The sequence below is a fragment of the Tachyglossus aculeatus genome, chromosome 5, assembly GCF_015852505.1.
Source record: "Tachyglossus aculeatus isolate mTacAcu1 chromosome 5, mTacAcu1.pri, whole genome shotgun sequence".
NCBI classification, from domain to species: domain Eukaryota; kingdom Metazoa; phylum Chordata; class Mammalia; order Monotremata; family Tachyglossidae; genus Tachyglossus; species Tachyglossus aculeatus.
Genome location: NC_052070.1, coordinates 32,287,968 through 32,308,740, shown reverse-complemented (window position 1 = coordinate 32,308,740; position 20,773 = coordinate 32,287,968). Strand labels below are relative to the sequence as shown.

General features: G+C 43.5%; 1 protein-coding gene and 1 non-coding gene across 2 annotated transcripts in view; one reads left to right on the top strand and one right to left on the bottom strand.

Moving 5' to 3' along the window:
• LOC119928360 (cytochrome b5) overlaps positions 1–17,379 on the top strand; it is a 60,463-nt gene extending 43,084 nt beyond the window's left edge. The window contains exons 3-5 of the mRNA XM_038746546.1: positions 2,609–2,638; positions 15,229–15,263; positions 15,946–17,379. Coding sequence (XP_038602474.1) covers positions 2,609–2,638; positions 15,229–15,263; positions 15,946–16,027 — 147 coding nt within the window. The 3' untranslated portion in view covers positions 16,028–17,379. The remainder of the gene's footprint in view (positions 1–2,608; positions 2,639–15,228; positions 15,264–15,945) is intronic.
• Positions 17,380–20,380: 3,001 nt separating this feature from the next.
• LOC119929279 lies at positions 20,381–20,516 on the bottom strand. The gene has a single exon (XR_005451411.1). It is a non-coding gene; the product is annotated as a small nucleolar RNA SNORA7 (small nucleolar RNA).
• Between the last annotated feature and the right edge of the window lie 257 nt (positions 20,517–20,773).

The window sequence follows — 20,773 nt, the reverse complement described above, 5'->3', positions numbered from 1 at the left end:
GAATTGGGGATTGTTCACCTGCCAGAATGTATCAGTTTGGATACGGGGCATCACAGAATCAGAAAAATGAAGACACATGAGGGCAGTGTCAGAATAATAACCAATTGTGGTATTTGTTAAGCACCTTACTATGTGTCAAGCACGGTTTTAAGCGCTGGGATAGAGACACAAGATAACCAGGTTGAACACAACCCGTGTCCTATAAGGGGCTCATGGTAGTAGAAAGGAGAACAGGTATTGATTCCTCGTCTTATAGGTTAGGAACTGGAGCACAGAGAAGTGAAGCGACTTTGGCAAATTCACACAGCAGGGAAGTGGCAGAGTGAGGATTAGAATCCAGCTCTTCTGAGTTTCCAGGCTGTTCTCTATCCACTAGATCATGCTGCTTCTCAAGGAGAGAGGAGGAGCATGGCCTAGTGGATAGAGCATGGCCCTGGGAGTCAGAAGGACCTGGGTTCTAATCCCAGATTCATCTCTTGTCTGCTGTGTGACCTTGGACAAGTCACTTAACTTCTCTGTGCCTTAATTCCTTCAACTGTAAAAAAGAGGATTAAGACTGTGAACTCCACATGGAACATGGACTGTGTCCAACCTGATTGGATTGTATAAACCCGAGATCTTACGTAAGTCCCTGGCATATAACACTTAACAAATACCACAAAAAAGAAAAGACAGAGAGTTCTCCAACACAGAGTTTTCCGTAGTGCAGGGTTTTGCAAGAACACAACCCCTGCATTTTCAGAGGGATGGGTAGATCAGTCAAGAGCTCTGTGGGCCTCTTCTATGATCCTCTAAGCCAGAGTCCCCCTTTTTATGGTATTTGTTAAGCACTGGGGTAGTAATAATAGGCACTGTACTAAGCACTGGGGTAGTAATAATAATTATGGTATTTGTTAAATGTTTACTATGTGCTGGGCACTGGCAGATTGGCTCAGTGGAAAGAGCATGGGCTTTGGAGTCAGAGGTCATGGGTTCAAATCCCGACTCTGCCACATGCCTGCTGTGTGACCTTGGGCAAGTCACTTCACTTCTCTGAGCCTCAGTAACCTCATCTGAAAAATGGGGATTAAGACTGTGAGCCCCACCTGGGACAACCTGATCACCTTGTATCCCCCCAGAGCTTAGAACAGTGCGCTGCACAAAGTAAGCGCTTAACAACTGCCATCATTATTATTGGACTCAGTCCATGTCCCACATGGGGCTCACAGTCTTAATCCCCATTTTATAGATGAGGCAGCTGAGGCCCAGAGAAGTTAAGTGACTTGCCTAAGGTCACCCAGCAGATGAGTGGTGGAGCCGGGATTGGAACCCAGATCCTTTGGACCCCCAGGCCTGTGCTGTAGTCAGCCCTCCCTTGGAATGAATACCTCAGTTCACAGCACCTGGCAGGGTCGGCAGTTAGGGTTCAGTTGTCCTGTCACAACCTTGAACTGTGGTTGGAGTCCTCCTCAATACAGAGCTGTGTCACAATACTTTCTGAGAAAAATCGTGGCAGTTGACGTCTGGCCTTTCACAACCAAGTTAGATGACAAAAACACTCCAGTTGTTGGAAAAACTGTGCCAATATCAAAGTGAGTTTTTCAGACATAGCATTAATTTTACAGGGCCAGATTGCAGTAGTGTTAGTATGTATGAAGTGCATACTGGTGTGTATTAAGCACTGGGAAAAAACACATAGGTCACTTGCATTTAACTGCTTACTAGGTGCAGAACACTGTATTAAGTGCTTGGGAGAGTTCAGGCTAACAGAGTTGGTAGACATGTTCTCTGCCCACAATGACCTTACAGTCTAGAGGGGAATTAAACATGGTCTCTGTCCCGTTTGGGGCTCACAATCTAAGAATGAAAGGGGAGAGAGGTGACAGGCCACAGATCAATCAATCAATCAATCGTATTTATTGAGCGCTTACTGTGTGCAGAGCACTGTACTAAGCGCTTGGGAAGTACAAGTTGGCAACATGTAGAGATAGTCCCTACCCAACAGTGGGCTCACAGTCACAGATGTATAAAGTGCGATGAAAAGAAAACACTAAGACAACGTAAAGACATAAACAAAGCTTTCCTGTTCTCTCTCTCCCTCCTGTGTCACCCTGACTTGCTCCCTTTATTCACCCCCCTCCCAGCCCCACAACACTTTGGTACATATCTGTCATGTATTTATTTATATTAATGTCTCTCTCCTACTCTAGACTGTAAGCTCACTGTGGGCAGGGAATGTGTCTGTTGTTGTATTGTACACTCCCTGCACACAGTAAGCACTCAAGAAATATGATTGAATGAATGAATGATTAAAAAAAGATCAGCAGGGCATTGCGGCTAGAGGAGCAGCATTTCAGGCTCCTCACAGCTCAGTTCACGGTCACAACCATTGCCACCATGGTCTTCCCGAGGTTTTGTGGAAGCGGCTCCAGGTCGTGGCTGATTTTCCCAATCCTGCCGGGATGGCCGAAGGCGGGTTGAGGGGGAGTTTCCTCGGGGAAGCGGAAGAGAGGGATGGATCGCGGAGAGTCAATGTAGAGATGGGAATGGAGGGGAGAGAGGCCTGGGGTGTAATCAGCAGCGGCTCAAAACCATGTACTCTTAACACTCTATATGTTTTCTATTGCAGGATGACAGATGGAAAGTGAAGAAACCAGTGGTAAGAGAATCGATTTGTTTCAAACTTTCCAAGGCATTCATTTGTACTGACACATTAAAGTCCAAGAGTTAGTAGTGGAACCTATTGCAGGCACTTTATTGTAAATTAGAGGACAAGGATCATTTTCAAAACATTGTGTGATGTCACTTGGACTGCAGAAATGGTTAGACAGGTATGAACAGAACAAACTTTTTGTTGAGATGAGAATCAAGATCATCCAGATGAACTAGATCTTTCTCTATTAATAATAATAATTGGGGTATTTGTTAAGCGCTTACTGTGTGCCAAGCACTGTTCTAAGTGCTGGGGTAGATATGGGGTAATCAGGTTGGACACAGTCCCTGTCCCTCATGGGGCTTCCCAGTCTTGATCCCCATTTTACAGTTGAGGTAACTGAGGCACAGAGAAGTGAAGTGACTTGCCCAAGGTCACACAGCAGACATGGGCAGAGCTGGGATTAGAACCCACGACCTCTGATTCCCAGTCCTGGGCTCTTTCCACTAGGCCAAGCTGCTTCTCCAATGCACCTAAACCTGAGGTTCATATCTTGTCTGTTGGAAGCCCTAAAAAAAGGTATTTTTAAAAGTAGCAGTCCTCCACACTAACCACTAATTTAATAAAAATTACATATCATCATCATCAGACTTACTCAGCCTTTTTCTGGGCCTGGGCTTGCTCAACTTGTACTTCCCAAGCGCTTAGTACAGTGCTCTGCGCACAGTAAGCGCTCAATAAATATGATTGCTTCCCTGAGGTCTTGAGAAGCAGCGAGGCCTAGTGGCTTGAGCACAGGCCTGGTTGTCAGAAGGACCTGCATTCTGTTGCTGGCTCCTCCACTTGTTTGCTGTGCAACCTTCAGCAAGTTATTGAACTTCTCTGTGCCTCAGTTACCTCATCTGTAAAATGGAGATTAAGACTGTGAGCCCCAAGGGGGACATGGACCATGTCCATCCTGGTTAGCTTGTATCGGCCCCAGTGCTTAGCACGCTCACTGCCTGGCACAGAGTAAGCACTTAACAAATACCATTTTTTTTAAAAAAAAAATGGTAGTTAGTCCATCTGTGTGGGGCTGGTGGGTTGGGAGCTTCCCAAACACATTCATCAACTTGAAGGAGTTACACTGAAGTCAGTTTTCCCTGCCTCAAGTGGATCAGGGAGTTGCTACAACTATTTAAATAGTTCAAGCTGAAAGCTCACATTGGCTTAAATCCTAACATAATTACCCAGCGGCTTTTTGTCGAGCATAGATCAAGTCAGGCCCTCTCCTAGACAGCTACGGAAAATTCCAGGTTGGACTTGTAGGTTCTTAGAGGGTATTTTGAATACCACCACAGAACCTGGCAAGTTTTTTAGCAGCATATTTAAAAATTTCATTTTTTGATAATAAAGGCTGAGCACTTACTATGTGCCAGACACTGTTCTGGGCACTGGGATAGATTTGAGATAGGTTGGGCACAGTCAGTGTCCCACGTGGGAACCCCCATTTTACAGATGAGGTAACTGAAGCACAGAGAAGTAATTTGTCAAAGGTCACACAGCAGACAAATGGCAGGGCCAGGATTAGACCCCAAGTCCTTCTGGCTCCCAGACCTATAATAATAATAATGATGGCATTTATTAAGCACTTACTATGTACAAAGCACTGTTCTAAGCGCTGGGGAGGTTACAAGGTGATCAGGTTGTCCCATGGGGGGCTCACAGTCTTAATCCCCGTTTTACAGATGAGGGAACTGAGGCACAGAGAAGTGAAGTGACTTGCCTAAAGTCACACAGCTGACAAGTGGTGGAGCCGGGATTTGAACTCTTGATTTCTGACTTCAAAGCCCGGGCTCTTTCCACTGAGCTATGCTGCTTCTAAGCAACTGCTTCTAAGACCTATACTCTGTCTCCTAGGCTACAATACTTCTCACTTTACTGTACCAGGCCCTTTTGCTCCAATTAGCTCCAGTTTGCTATTTTTTTTTTCTTTTTCAGTCAACAATCCTATCCGTTAAGCACTTACCAAGTGCTGGGGTAGATACAAGCTAATCAAGTTAGAGTAGTTCTTGTCCCATGTGGGATTCACCGCCTTAATCCCCATTTTGCAGATGAGGTAGCTGAGGCGCGGAGAAGTGAAATGACTTGCCCAGGGTCATACAGCAGACAAGTGGCAGAGCCAGGATTAGAACCCAGGTCCTTCTGACTTTTAGGCCCATGCTGTGTCTACTAGGCCACACTCCTCTATCGAGCTGTTCTGTCAACCTGCCGTGTGACTGTGGATGAGTTACTTAACACCAAATCCTGGATTCCTGGGACTTTTTGTTCCACGCCTTGGAGCAGAAAATGCAGCGGAGGCAGGGCCGAGGGGTCAGCCCCGCTTCTGGCCCCCGATGCCAGGGTGTTTTTCACCCTCCCTGGGTTCTGCCACCCATTTCACCCCACTTGTGGTCCACCAGAACAACTGGGAGTTGGATTAATTTCAACCCTGTGGGACCCCACTTCTGGGCTCAGGATAGTGAGGCACACTCCACAGAAGGGCCACTCAACAGCTCAGTACAGCCGGGCCTACTGGAAATAATAATAATATTGATAATAATGGAATTTGTTAAGCACTTACTGTGTGCCAAACACTGTTCTAAGTGCTGGGGTAGATACAAGGTATTCAGGTTATCCCACGTGGGGCTCACAGTATGGAAATAATAATAATAATGATAGTAATAATGGAATTTGTTAAGCACTTACTGTGTGCCAAACACTGTTCTAAGTGAGGGGTAGATACAAGGTATTCAGGTTATCCCGTGTGGGGCTCACAGTCTGGAAATAATAATAATACTAATAATAATAATGGAGTTTGTTAAGCACTTACTGTGTGCCAAACACTGCTGTAAGTGCTGGGGTAGATACAAGGTATTCAGCTTATCCCACGTGTGGCTCACAGTCTGGAAATAATAATAATAATAATGGAATTTGTTAAGCACTTACTGTGTGCCAAACACTGTTCTAAGTGCTGGGGTAGATACAGGGTATTCAGGTTATCCCGCGTGGGGCTCACAGTCTGGAAATAATAATAATACTAATAATAATAATGGAATTTGTTAAGCACTTGCTGTGTGCCAAACACTGCTCTAAGTGCTGGGGTAGATACAAGGTATCCAGGTTATCCCACGTGTGGCTCACAGTCTGGAAATAATAATAATAATAATGGAATTTGTTAAGCACTTACTGTGTGCCAAACACTGTTCTAAGTGCTGGGGTAGATACAAGGTATTCAGGTTATCCCACGTGGGGCTCACAGTCTGGAAGTAATAATAATACTAATAATAATAATGGAATTTGTTAAGCACTTACTGTGTGCCAAACACTGCTCTAAGTGCTGGGGTAGATACAAGGTATTCAGCTTATCCCACGTGTGGCTCACAATCTGGAAATAATAATAATAATGGAATTTGTTAAGCACTTACTGTGTGCCAAACACTGTTCTAAGTGCTGGGGTAGATACAAGGTATTCAGGTTATCCCACGTGGGGCTCACAGTCTGGAAATAATAATAATAATAATAGTAATAATGGCATTTGTTAAGCACTTACGGTGTGCCAAACACTGTTTTAAGTGCTGGGGTAGATACAAGGTGTTCAGGTTATCCTGCGTGGGGCTCACAGTCTGGAAATAATAATAATAATGGAATTTGTTAAGCACTTACTGTGTGCCAAACACTGTTCTAAGTGCTGGGGTAGATACAAGGTATTCAGGTTATCCCGCGTGGGGCCCACAGTCTGGAAGTAATAATAATACTACTAATAATAATGGAATTTGTTAAGCACTTACTGTGTGCCAAACACTGCTGTAAGTGCTGGGGTAGATACAAGGTATTCAGCTTATCCCACGTGTGGCTCACAGTCTGGAAATAATAATAATAATAATAGTAATAATGGAATTTGTTAAGCACTTACTGTGTGCCAAACACTGTTGTAAGTGCTGGGGTAGATACAAGGTATTCAGCTTATCCCACGTGGGCTCACAGTCTTAATCCCCATCTTACAGTTGAGGTAACTGAGGCACTGAGAAGTGAAGTGACTTGCCCAAAATCACACAGCTGACAAGTGGCAGAGCCGGGATTAGAACCCACGACCCCTGACTCCCGAGCCCATGCTCTTTCCACTGAGCCATTCTGCTTCTCCTAAGAGCATGGTCCTAGAAGTCAGAGAACCTGGGTTCTGATCCCAGCTCTGCCACTTGTCTGCTGTGTGATCTTGGGTAAGTCACTACATTTTTCCGGGCCTCAGTTATCTCATCTGTAAAATGAGGATTAAGACTATGATCCCCAAGTGGGGCATGGACTGTGTCCAGTCTAACTTGCATCTACTCCAGCGCTCAGAACAATACCTGGCATATAGTAAGTTCTTAACAAATACCATTAAAATGTTGGGTAGGGACCGTCTCTATATGTTGCCAACTTGTACTTCCCAAGCGCTTAGTACAGTGCTCTGCACAAAGTAATCGCTCAATAAATACGATTGAATGAATGAATTAATTAATTAAAAAACAAAGCGCATGAGCGGCGTGACAAAGCACCTTTTCGACCAGAATTTCAGACTTTGAGATCCCCTGCTCTTTAAGTCCTCCTTCCTGTCAAGAGACGAGTTCTGGATCTAGTTCACTGCTGGTGGGTGTTTTTTAAAGGGGTGAAAGTGACTTTAAGAAATAATAACGAATCGCAGTTAAAGGTTGGAAAGTGGGAGCAGGCCAGTTTGGGCCGTGAGGATCATCTCACAATACTTTTGGGGTGTTCTTTCATTTGATAGTGCAGAAATCCAACTCTACCGTAGACTCACCAGTTGTGAAGGCTATCGTCTTCATGTGATGGTAACAGTGGTACCTACTACACTTGGACATGATTTGAAGACTCAAATTGGGCAGAGCCCTGCCTTTTCAAATGTGACTTTCTTTTTCTTTTATAATATTTGTTAAGTGCTCATGAAGTCATAGAACCTCTATTCTAATCCCAGCTCTCCCACTTAACCTGCTGTGTGACATTGGGCAAGTCACTCAACTTCTCTGTGCCTCAGGTCCCTCATCTGCACAGTGGGGATGTAATAATACCTGTTCTCCCTCCTCCTTAGGCTATTATCCCCTTGTGGGACCTGATTATTTTGTATCTACCCCAGTGTTTAATACGATGCTTGACACATAGTAAGTGCTTAACAACTAAACTGTGAGCTCGTTGTGGGCAGGGAATGTGTTTGATGTTATATTGTACTCTCCCAAGCACTTAGTACAGTGCTTCTAGACTGTGAGCCCGCTGTTGGGTAGGGACCGTCTCTCTATGTTGCCAACTTGTACTTCCCAAGCGCTTAGTACAGTGCTCTGCACACAGTAAGCGCTCAATAAATACGATTGAATGAATGAATGAATGCAGTGCTTTGCACACAGTAAGCGCTCAATAAATACAATTGATAATAATAACTAATACCATAATTATGATGATGATCGTTCAGTCGTATTTACTACTGTGTGCAGAGCACTGTACTTAGCGCTTGGGAAAGTAAAATATAACAGTAAAGACTGACAATCTATGCCCACAATGAAGCTCACAGTCTGGGGGTTGGGGAGACAGACATTAATACAAATAAACAAACATCAATGCAAATAAATAAAATGACAGATCTATACATAAATGCTGTAGCGCTGGGAGAGGGGGGGAAGAGCAAAGGGAGCAAGTCAGGGCGATGCGGAAGGGAGTGGGAGATGAGGAAAAGTGGGGCTTAGTCTGGGAAGGCCTCTTGGAGGAGATGTGCCTTCATTAAGGCTTTGAAGAGGGGGAATTATTAGTCTGTACCAAGCACTGTACTGAGATCTGGGGTAGATACAAGCTAATCATCATCATCATCAATCGTATTTATTGAGTGCTTACTATGTGCAGAGCACTGTACTAAGTGCTTGGGAAGTACAAATTGGCAACATATAGAGACAGTCCCTACCCGACAGTGGGCTCACAGTCTAAAAGGGGGAGACAGAGAACAAAATCAAACATACTAACAAAATAAAATAAATAGAATAGATATGTACAAGTAAAATAAATAAATAGAGTAATAAATATGTACAAACATATATACAGGTGCTGTGGGGAAGGGAAGGAGGTAAGAAGGGGGGGATGGAGAGGGGGACGAGGGGGAGAGGAAGGAAGGGGCTCAGTCTGGGAAGGCCTCCTGGCATCAGACTCCCAGGCATGAAGAAGCCCAAGGAACTTTTTTTTAAACAGCTTCAAAAAAATGATTTAGAGCTAAGGAGTGGTGTGCCCTAGTAGATAAACCATGGGCCTGGGAGTCCGAAGGACTTGGGTCCTAATTCTGGCTCTGCCACTTGTCTGCTGTGTGACCTTGGGCAGGTCACTTAATTTCTCTGTGCCTCAGTAACCTCATCTGTAAAGTAGGGTTTAAGACTGTGAGCCCCACATGGGAGAGAGACTGTGTCCAACCTGATTAGCTTATATCTATCCCAGCGCTTAGAGAAGTTCCTCGCACATAGTAAGCGCTTAACAAATACCATAAAAAACCAAAACTCATTGTGTCTGTGCTGAGAAGTAAATTTAAGGTTGAGATGATTTGCCTCCAATGAAACCTGTGCATAATTGGCAAACGTCCTTGCGGATGGGGAACGTGTCTGCTAAATCTGTTGTACCGTACTTTCCCAAGTGCTTAGTACAGTAAGCCTTCAATAAATACGGGTGATTGATAGCAGAAACATAGAAACATAGGGAAGTGCCAAACTAACATAATCCAAATACAGGCATAAACCCAAAATAGCTGTCAAATAGTAATTTTTCTAAAACGCAGTCAACATTTGTTGAATCATTTGTAAGTGTGTCTAAACTACCATATTTACTTGCATAATTGCCCCTTCTGGCCATAATTTTCCCAACCCAAAACAAAGAAGGAGCTATTATGGGGAACTAAATATAGCAAAAAGGGGAGTAGGAGAAAAAAGAGGAAAGGTTTTGGGGAGGGAGGAGAAAAAGAGGGGAGAAGGAAGAGACCTCTATCTCCTATACACTCTCCCAAGGACTTCATAAAATAGGTCCTCAAAGAATTAAGGCAGCCCCCCCAGATCTTTTCTCCTTTTCCTTCCCAGCACAGCAGCCATTTTTCAAGGAAGAAACTCCCCACCTTGACCGTGAGCCTGTATAAGTGACTTTTCCATGTCATGACCCTTGATATTTTCTTGCCCCCACGTGCTCACATTTCAGAGAGGAAATTCCATAGTAGCACAAGCCTGTAATTAGCTCCTTCTGACCCTTCTCTTCCCACCTCTGCACACCGCTTTCACTGCTTACCAAAATCATCTTGAAATTCCTCCTCAAAAATCTGCTGTGGGGGGATTATGTAGTGGAGGCAGTTGAGTGAGTAACATGATAATTGAACTGAGTCTAGCTGATACATCTTTAAATTCAGAATCTGAAAATTTGGGTGGGTCCCTTTTCTAGTAATTTATTGAAACTTTTCACTCTTTGCAATACCAATCCTTTAGGGAGTTGGGAATGCTTTCTCTGCTTCTTTAAGGTTTGGGATTTTTTTTGTTTTTGTTAGAGGTTTAAGTGAGTAGCTGTTCTTAAAAAATATTGCTCTATTTTTTTTCCCCACTGTGTCAGGCGTCTTAAAGGATATCCTTCCAGGTTGGTGGGACTAACTAATCAAACGCTCTCTTTGCTTGCTTTTGGCTTCCCTGACAGGTCTCTGCCTTTCTTCCCGCAATGAGAGAGTCTTAATATGCACTGCAGAGTGTCGCTTTGCCTCACAGCAAACAGCAGATGGTCAGCGCTGTTTTGTTCCGTAGTTTGGGTTACAGCAAGGAGATGGTGGCATTAGAGCCCCTCAGGCCGTGTGCTAAATGCATTTTGCAGCAATTGCTAATCATTTTCCCTGTGTGAAAAACGCTAATTCTTGGCCTGGAAATATTTGGTTTACCTATAAACAAATGTCTTGGAGTAATCTAACTATTTGAGAGGGTCGATATTGTTTTCCAGTTAACAGCAGGAAGGTTTTTGGCCAGGATCCTGATGGTAAAGAAGGTCGTTATCTTAACAGAATTTCCTTCTCATTTTCGCTTTCAGATTCCTTTAGTAAAATCTTTGTGCTGCCATTCCCGGTCCTGTTACGATGAATTTCACATTACTGAGTTAGATTTCGTAATGTGGATCCCTCCTCTCTTGTCTGGGGAAAAAACGGCCAAATCTCCTATTCGGAAGGGGGAAAAAGTCTCTTGATCCACTTCACCCCGCAGTTCTCTGCTTGTGTCTCCCTGTTTCCGTTCCTGTTAAGGTTCTGCTCCTGGATTGCAGACCTCTGCTACTCTCACTTTCTCTTCTAGCTCACTCCTGGACACCTTGGAAGCTGCATTTTCTCCTATACCTTGGCTGAGACCACGGTCACAGAGTTATCCAGTGATTCCCTCTCATTGCGGGCAGGGAATGCATCTGCCAATTGTGTTATATTGAACTCTCCCAAGTGCTCAGTAAAGCGTTATGAATAGAGCACGGGCCTGGAGTCAGAATGGCATAGGTTCTAATCCCGGCTCTGCCACTTGTCTTCTGTATGACCTTGGGCAAGTCGCTTCACTTTTCTGGGCCTCAGTTACCTCATCTGTAAAATGGGGATTGAGACGGTGAGCCCCATGTGGGACAAGGACTGTGTCCAACTCGATTTGCTTGTATCCACCCCAGCGCGTAGTACAGTCCCTGGCACATAGTAAGCGCTTAGCAAATACCATCATTATTACCATTATCCACTGCAGTCCTTAGTACAGTGCCTGGCACATAGTAAGCACCTAAAAAGTACCATAATCATTTTGAGAAGCAGCATAGTGTAGTGGATTGAGAACGGGATTGGGAGTCAGAAGGTCATGGGTTCTAATCCCTCCTCCACCACCTGCCTGCTGTGTGACTTCGGGAAGTCACTTAGCTTCTCTATGCCTTTTACCGCATCTGAAAAAAAAAAAAAATGAGGATTAAAAATGTGATCCCAGTGTGGGACAGGGGCTGTGTCCAACCTGATTAATTTGGATCTACTCAAGTGCTTAGAACAGTGTTTGATGCATAATAATCACTTAACAAGTACCATATGTATTATTATTATAGAAAGCGCTCAATAAATGCCGTTGATTTACTCCTGGCAAAATGCAAGGCCTCTTCTCTGTGCCAGGCCTTTCCTTTCCTATAAATTCATTCCAGTCTTGTTTTCCAGGCACAGGGCTCTCCTGGGTCAATATGTCAGTCAGTGGTATTTACTGATCACTTTCTATGTGCAGAGCACTTGTACTCACTTGGGTGAATATAATATAACACACGTTCCCTGCCCACAACGAGCAGTCTAGAGGGTCTCATCCTACCTCTGTGATCACGGCTTTTCAGTCTCCTTTGCTGGCTGTTCCTCCTCTCTTCCCCCTCTCACTGTTCGTATCTTTTAGGGGTCAGTTCAGGGCTTCCACCCTTTTCACTTTACATTTCTCTTGCTTGGTTTCAGCCCCATCTTCAGATTCACATCTCCAGCTCGACCTCTCCGTTCCTCTTCAGTCTCAAAATTAAGTCAACCAGCTGTATTTGAGTGTCTACTTTGGGCAGAGCACTGGACTAAGCACCTGGGGAGAGTACAAAACAGCAGAGATGGCAGACACATGACCTGCTCACAAGGAACGTACTGTCTGGGGTCAGGGGACAGATATTAATATAAATCTATAATATATAATTTAAAGATACATGATGAAGACTCCTTGCATTCAAGGAGCTTACAAACCAGAAGCCTTCAGGATATGTCCATCTACATGACCTGTTAGTCAGGACATTAAAATTAATACAAATAAAAATGAGCTCCTTGTCTTCTCCCTTAAGTCTTAAAGCAGCGTTGCTTAGGGGATAGACTACAGGCCTGGGAGTCAGAAGGACCTGGGTTCTAATCCTGGATCCACCACTTGCCTGCTGTGTGACCTCAGGCAAATCACTTAACTTCTGTGCATCAGTTACCTCATGTATAAAATGGGGATTAAGACTGCGCCCCATGGGACTGAATAACTTGTATCCACCCCAGCACTTAGAACAGTGCTTGACCCATACTAAGCACTTAACAAATACCATTATTTTTTTCTCATGACTTTGAGAACACCTTCTCCACATTCACAGCCTTGCTGTCGTTTTTGACTTCTCTCATTCATTTACTTCCTGTGCTTCAATCTGTCTTTCACAGATTCACCCCTTTAATCAGTATATGCTAAGCATTTACTGTGTGCAGTGCACTTTACTAAGTGCTTGGGAAAGTACTGTTCACTCTTTTTACGTCCTCGCTGGTACAGTAGTCTGTTGGCTGGACTACTAGAGCAGCCTTTCATTCATTCATTCATTCAATCGTATTTACTGAGCGCTTACTGTGTGCAGAGCACTGTACTGCGCGCTTGGGAAGTACAAGTTGGCAACATATAGAGACGGTCCCTACCCAACAACGGGCTCACAGGTTAGAAGGGGGAGACAGACAACAAAACAAAACATGTGGACAGGTGTCAAGTCACCAGAATAAATAAAAATAAAGCTAGATACACATCATTAACAAAATAAATAGAATAGTAAATATGTACAAGTAAAATAAAGTAATAAATCTGTACAAACATATAAACGTATATATATACAGCCTTCTTAGTGATCTCCCTGCCTCCAGCCTCTCCCCTAGCCTACTTAAAATGGCCCAATTTTGTTTCTTTCTAAAGGGCTGATTGGAGTACATCCCTCCCCTTTCAAACTTTCAAAGAAGCAACATGGCCTAGTGGATAGAGCCTGGGAGTCAGAGGACCTGAGGTCTAATTCCAGCTCTGCCAATTGCCTGCTGTGTGACCTTGGCCAAGTCACTTAACTTTTCTGAGCCTCAGTTGCCTCCTTCCCATTTATACCGTGAGCCCCATGTGGGACAGGGACTTTCAAACCTTATAATAATAATGATGGTATTTGTTAAGTGCTTACTATGTGCCAAGCACTGTTCTAAGCACCGGGATAGATACAAGGTAATTAGGTTGTCCCATGTGAGGCTCATAGTCTTAATCCCCATTTGACAGGTGAGGTAACTGAGGCACAGAGAAGTGACTTGCCCGAAGTCACACAGCTGATAAGTGGGGGAGCCGGAATTAGAACCCACGACCTCTGACTCCCAAGCCCGTGCTCTTTCCACTAAGCCACGCTTTCTACCTCAGCACTTAGAACAGTACTTGACACATCAGAAGTGCTTAACAAATACCATTTAAAAAAAACGAAAAACAAGCAACTTCCAGTTGCTTCTTTTGTAAAAGAAGACATTCTCTAATTGGATTTGAGATCCTCCTTTGGCTGGATTCCCTTAATCTTTTTCCTCACTCCTTCCTAGCCTATGCTTTTCCCTGCTCCCAAACAGATCTCCCAACTTGCTCTCTCACCTCTGACCCATTGGCTCATGTTATTTCCTCAGCCTGGAACACCAGCCTTTCATTCATTCATTCAATCAGTCGTATTTATTGAGTGCTTACTGTGTGCAGAGCACTGTACTAAGCGGTTGGGAAGTAAAGGTTGGCAACATATAATTTAAAGATACATTGTTACATAGATACATGTTGTTACAAGGATACATAAGTTGGGGAAGCCTTCCTTGGCTTCCCCAAACTACATCCTTTCCCTCTTTTGTAGTCCTTCTAAATGCCACCTCACCCAGAAGATATATGTCGACACTGATGGATCACTGGATCATTTGTTTTTAGGTGATATTTGTATCAATTCTCCCACATTCTTAATACTGTTTGCCTCTGGACTGTGAGCTAGTTGTGGGCGGGGAATGTGTCTACCAACTCTGTTGTGTTGTACTCTCTCAAGGACTTAGTACAGTGCTCTGCACACAGAAAATGCTCAATAAATACCACTGATTGATTGGTGTGGTCAGTTTGCTTCTAGGTACTTTGTAAGCTCCGTGAGGGCAGGGATCACAGTTTTTATTATTTTTCTATGTTCTCCCTGTGCTTTGTACATTGCTTTTACACAGCAGGCTTGCCATCAAATCCAGTGTTGGTGATGACCTGCTATTTGAATTATATTGTAAGAGTTTGAGGTCAGGAGGGGCTTAGGACAACGAAAGCACCCTGATGAATGTGGTATGCAAAAATAGTTGGATGCTTTGTTTACTCATTTTTCTTAAAATATAACTCAGGTTCATTATTCCTTCCTAATATTTGGATCCTGATCATTATTCTTTGTTGCATTGAATATCAGATACCTAAAATAAAAATCCCAATTGTGCGGCCAAAGAACAAATGCTCCACAACTTATTTTTGTAAAAATATCCCGCCCCATCCCCAAAATGGCAGTGTTATTTCTTCATTGGTCTGTTTTAGAAATCTATTTTTCTGACAGAATAGTTATTGTTTATATTTTCCTCAGTACATAGAGTACAGCTTGGAAGCGTTATTCAGGAAACATTTCAGTGATTAATTTTCTTTGAGAGTACAGGCATTATACTTTTTATATGAAAGCATTTTGGCATTGTTCTCAAGTAATGTTGAAATCGGAACATGACATTTTTTGATCAAGTAAATTGTATTCCTATTATTATTTTTCAGGAATCCTTCATTACTCCTGTTGAGAATAATTACAGGTATGGAATGATATTGAAGTTAAAATAGGTGTGCCTAGACCATTTCTGTGGGTGACTGTGTTTTGCCATTGTGAATGCATATTTATGTGCAGGCAGTGTTTTGCAGATTTTAAGTTTTGCCCGCAGCCAAGGTCAGGAGGTGAGCTCTGTGTTTAAAATCATTCCAAAAGTTCATATTTAATCCATGATTGGCAACAGCTTTATCCTGACAAGACCCTGTATTTCTTCCTGTCTACATTTTCTTCTTCCAAATAATAGTTCTCATCCAGCAGCTTTGAGAAAGACAAAGCATAGCATTTTTTTTTTTGAGCAGGAGGAACAATAAGAGTGAATTTCTGTATGTATGAGCACTTGATTCCCTGCCCACAATGAGCTTCCAATCTAGAGGACATGCTTACATTCTAGATTTTTCTCTAGACTGTAAGGTCGCTGTGGACAGGGAACATGTCTACCTACTCTGTTGTACTCTCCCAAGCACTTAATACAGTGCTCTGCACACAATAAGTGCTCAATAAATACCATTGATTTTTTTTTTCCAGTGTCTGGGGGCTGGGGATGCCAGTTGTGAGGGAAAGAGGCTCTGATCTGAAATATATGGGAGCAGCAACACTGTGCCTGCTCTACACGTAGCCCACTGAGGAAGGCTTATCATCTCTTCCTCTCTCTTACCGATTTATTCTAGTTGGTGGTCCAGTTGGCTCATCCCAGCTTTGTCAGCACTCATCGTGGCCTTGATGTATCGCTTCTTCGTGGCCGAAGCATAAGGCCCCGACCGCAGGAACCGGTGCCCGGAGGGACAGACGGACAAAATCAAGACGCCAATATAACCATCTTCTTTGCCCGAATGAAACCCAGGCTCATTTGAAAGAGAACTTTAACCTGTCATTCCTAATGGGTCTCCTTTCCCTTCCCCATTGGTCCCCAAAAACCAAAAACAGACTTTCCTGCTGCGCACTTATTCGGTGCCATTTTTATTCAACCTCTTTATAAGTCTCGGAAGGTTGCGTTGATTCACCCGGTCCGTTCCCTGGGTAATGAACTAATCACTGATCATTACTGTGCTGCTTTTTGAATTAGATGTCTGTTGCGGGCACCAGCTCTTCTTGTGCATGTTTGTCTTTATATCTTCTGAAATCTTTATCAGCTTCTGACACCACATATTGTTCAGGCCTAACCAGCCTCAGTCTGCAGATATTTAGGAAAAAAAAACCTTGATTTTCTGCATTTTCAGCTTTACGTGTAACAGCCTCTGAGGAAGGAAAAGAGAAGCCTGCAAATATAATATAAATCGTTCGACTAATTGTTCTTTTTAGATAATGGTAGTGGGAGGAATCGATGCCCAGAAGGAGATGTTTTTTGATTGATCCTGAAACTGCAAAAGACAATTGTCACGGTCCAATAAGACTGTTCTCCATCCTCTTCTATAGCAGTTAGCATTCAGGCACTTTGGATGTGTTCCTGCTGAGACTTTCTAGTATTTCAGTGGTCTCTGGGGCTGGGGAGAAGTAGGGGGGCAATCTGATCGGAAGATAAATGAGAATCTAACCAATACCGGTTTGTGTGGTTGACGCTTTGGGCAGTAGAATGACTTCTTCAGATTTAAGGTTGGAGAAAGGGGTTGAGGAGTGGGTATCATTTTGGAGAGCAATTCTGCAAGCATAGAGAGAGACAGAGAGTGATATGTCCTTACCGGACTGACTTTGAGGGACAGAATTTTAAAGGATTTCAATTGCTTCCTGTCCTCCTGTGTTCACACCTTTCTCCCTCCCTAAGAGGTTGTTGATATTATTGCAAACACTAAAAGGTAAACTGTGGTGAATTAACTGGGATCATGTATCTTTTTGGTGACGAATGGAACAGGCAAGAGCCAGTCAGAACCTCTTACAAGACCTTTTTGGAAAGTTGGATTATTGTTTTGTTACTATGTAGGTGTGGCTTTTAATAACACTCTGCCGACCTCCTTCTGCTCAGTCTCGTAGGACCTTTAAACTCAAAGGATTTAAAATGTAACTGTCCATTTTTTATGATTAAGCATAGACTGTAGACAGTGCTTGTATTGATAATGGAGAAAGACCCTTTGTTATAATTTTGAATAAACATTTGCCTGAAAAAAAAAGTCTCTTTGGATTGGAGTTGGCAGCCCGAGGAAGAATGCAAGTACAGGTTTTGGGTGTCCATCGATCAATCAATAGTTTTAGTGCCTACTCTGCACAGAGTAATATACTAAGCGCCTGGAAGAGTGCAATAGAGTTAAAGAGACAATCTCTGCCTCGAGGAACTTAAAAGGAACTTAACGGGCTGGTGCATATTGTGTTGGTTCTAAGTGATGCATTTTACTGGCTGGAAATCTGATTTTGGTGCCTTAGAGCTAGAATTTCTTAAATGGCCATACTGTAGTCATTGAGATGTTTGTCTAGGAGATATTTTGACTCGCCTGCAGATACCAAAGGACTTGATGATGTATCAGTTCAGTGATTTCAGTCACTTTCCACGGAGTGGCTGCAGGATTTGAAATAGGCAATTGATGATCCATTCTGTTAAACTACTTTTGTGGGATGGGGAAAATCTTTCCCCCAGTAACCCAAATCAGATGCAGATTTGATGGGTTAAATTGAAAGGTTTTAAACCGATTCCATCTACCAAAATGTATACCGTTTAAAAGGCCCTACATTGTGAAGATCCTCTGTAAGGCATATATAATTATAATAATAATAATAATAATAATAATAATAATAATAATGCGGCATGTCACACAATGTACCAAGCATGGGGTAGATACAAGAACATGAAGTCAAACATACACCCTGTCCCTCACCGGGCTCTCCGTCTAGATATGCATGATGGTCTGTTAAGTCAATATACATGGGTATATATACACATGTACATAACTGGCTCTCTTCAGCCTTTTTTTTTTCTCCAATGTGCTTACTATGTTTCAGGCACTGTTGTAGTTGCTGGGGTAGATACAACATAATTGGGTTGGACATGATCCGTGTGCCACATGGGGCTCACAGTTTGAATTCTCATTTTACGGATGCGGTAACAGGCACAGAGAAGTGCAGTGACTTGCCAAATGTCACATAGCAGACAAGTGGAGCAGCAGAGATTAGAATCCAGGTCCTTCTGAATCCCAGGCCCATGCTCTATCCACTAAGAAGGCTTCTTGTCTTCCCTTACCACGATATTGAATCTGCATAGCCATTCATAATCATTGCATGCATTGTTGTATTTCTTCCTCTAGAGCCTGAGCCTCTCAGTCGGTCAGTTGCATTTACTGAGCTCTTACTGTGTGTGGAGCACTGTACTAAGCGCTTAGGAGAGTACAGTATAACAGACACATTCCCTGTCCACAGTGAGCTTACTGTCTAGAGGGGGAGTCCAAATCGGAGTTTCAGGGCTTCTGTCTCCAAGCCTTTTGAAGATGATCCTCATATCCTACACACAATTACTCTCTCCACCTTCAAAGTCTTATCGAAGGCACATTTCCTCCAAGAGGCCTTCCTGGACTAAGCCCTCCTTTTCTCCCACTCGCTTCTGAATCATCATCATCATCAATCGTATTTATTGAGTGCTTACCGTGTGCAGAGCACTGTACTAAGCACTTGGGAAGTACAAGTTGGCAACATATAAAGACAGTCCCTACCCAACAGTGGGCTCACAGTCTAAAAGGGGCTCACAGTCTAAAAGGGGAATCACCCTGACTTGCTCCCTTTATTCATCCAGTACAGTGCTCTGCACACAGTAAGCACTCAATAAATACAATTGAATGAATGAATCCCCCCCACCCCTCAGCGCTTATGTACATATCTGCAATTTGTTTATTTCTATTAATGTCGGTCTCCCCCTCTAGACTGTAGTCTCGTGGGCAGGGAATGTGTCTGTTTATCGTTACATTGTACCCTCCCAAGCGTTCAGTACAGTGCTCTGCACACAGCACTCAATCAATACAATTAAATAAATGAATGAAAGTGTGTAGCCCAATGAGCTGGATGTTATGCAGCATCTTGGAAGTGTATTCTGACTCCAGCCTGTAGATTGCCTGTAGTCTCCTCGAGCAAGGCAGAAAAGAATAGTTTGAACAAGACAGGTCCTGTCTCCCAGCCCGGCTTCAATAATAATGATGATGGTATTTATTAAGGGCTTACTACATGCCAAGCAGTGTTCTAAGCGCTGTGATAGATACAAGTTGATCAGGTCGTACACAGTCCCTGACCAACATGGGGCTCACAACCTTATCCCCATTTTACAGGCAAGGTAACTGAGGCACAGAGAAATTACGCGACTTGTCCACAATCATACACATGGCGAAGCTGGGATTAGAACCCAGGTCCTTCAGACTCACAGGCCCATGCTTTATCCACTGATGCTGTTGGAGATGGAGGAATGGTCAGAGTCCCCCTTCTAGACTGTGAGCCCACTGTTGGGTAGGGACCGTCTCTATATGTTGCCAACTTGTACTTCCCAAGCGCTTAGTACAGTGCTTTGCACACAGTAAGCGCTCAATAAATCATCATCATCATCAATCGTATTTATTGAGCGCTTACTATGTGCAGAGCACTGTACTAAGCGCTTGGGAAGTACAAATTAGCAACATGTAGAGACAGTCCCTACCCAACAGTGGGCTCACAGTCTAAAAGGGGAGACAGAGAACAAAACCAAACATACTAACAAAATAAAATAAATAGAATAGATATGTACAAGTAAAATAAATAAATAGAGTAATAAATATGTACAAACATATATACATATATACAGGTGTTTTGGGGTAGGGAAGGAGGTAAGATGGGGGGATGGAGATGGGGAAGAGGGGGAGAGGAAGGAAGGGGCTCAGTCTGGGAAGGCCTCCTGGAGGAGGTGAGCTCTCAGCAGGGCCTTAAATACAATTGAATGAATTTATCTTATTCTGTCGAGTCTTCTCCGACCCATAGCAACTCCATGGACACATCCCTCCCAGAATGCCCCACCCTCCATCTGCAGTCGTTCTGGTAGCTTATCCAAAGAGTTTTCTTGGTAAAAATACGGAATTGGTTTACCGTTGACATCTTCCACGCAGTGAACTTGAGTCTCCGCCCTCGACTCTCTCCTGTGCCGTTGCTGCCCAGCCCAGATGAGTTTTGACTTGTAGCAGATTGTCTTCCACTCACTAGCCACTGGCCAAGCTAGGAATGGAATGGGTCTGCCTTTGCTTGACCTTCCCTCCCGTAGCTGAGACTGGTAGAATACTGGAAACTCTCCAGGCGTGACCCTGAGGTGGGGTGGTCAGGCTGGACTCCTTCAAATTGATTTGACCAGCCTTCTTTTGTCCGGTAACCCTGAGGAGCTTGTATTTCTCAGAAGTGGCTTTGCAACTGGTGGTGTTGGTGTTGAATGCCTCTGTAAATTTAAGGAACATAAGGGTTTTGGTGTTTGCTCCCTGCACTTTTCCTATATCTGTTGTGCTGCAAAAATCACATCTCCCAGGCTACACTTGTGTGTGAACCCAAGTGGTGACTGTGGTGAGGCCACTGTTG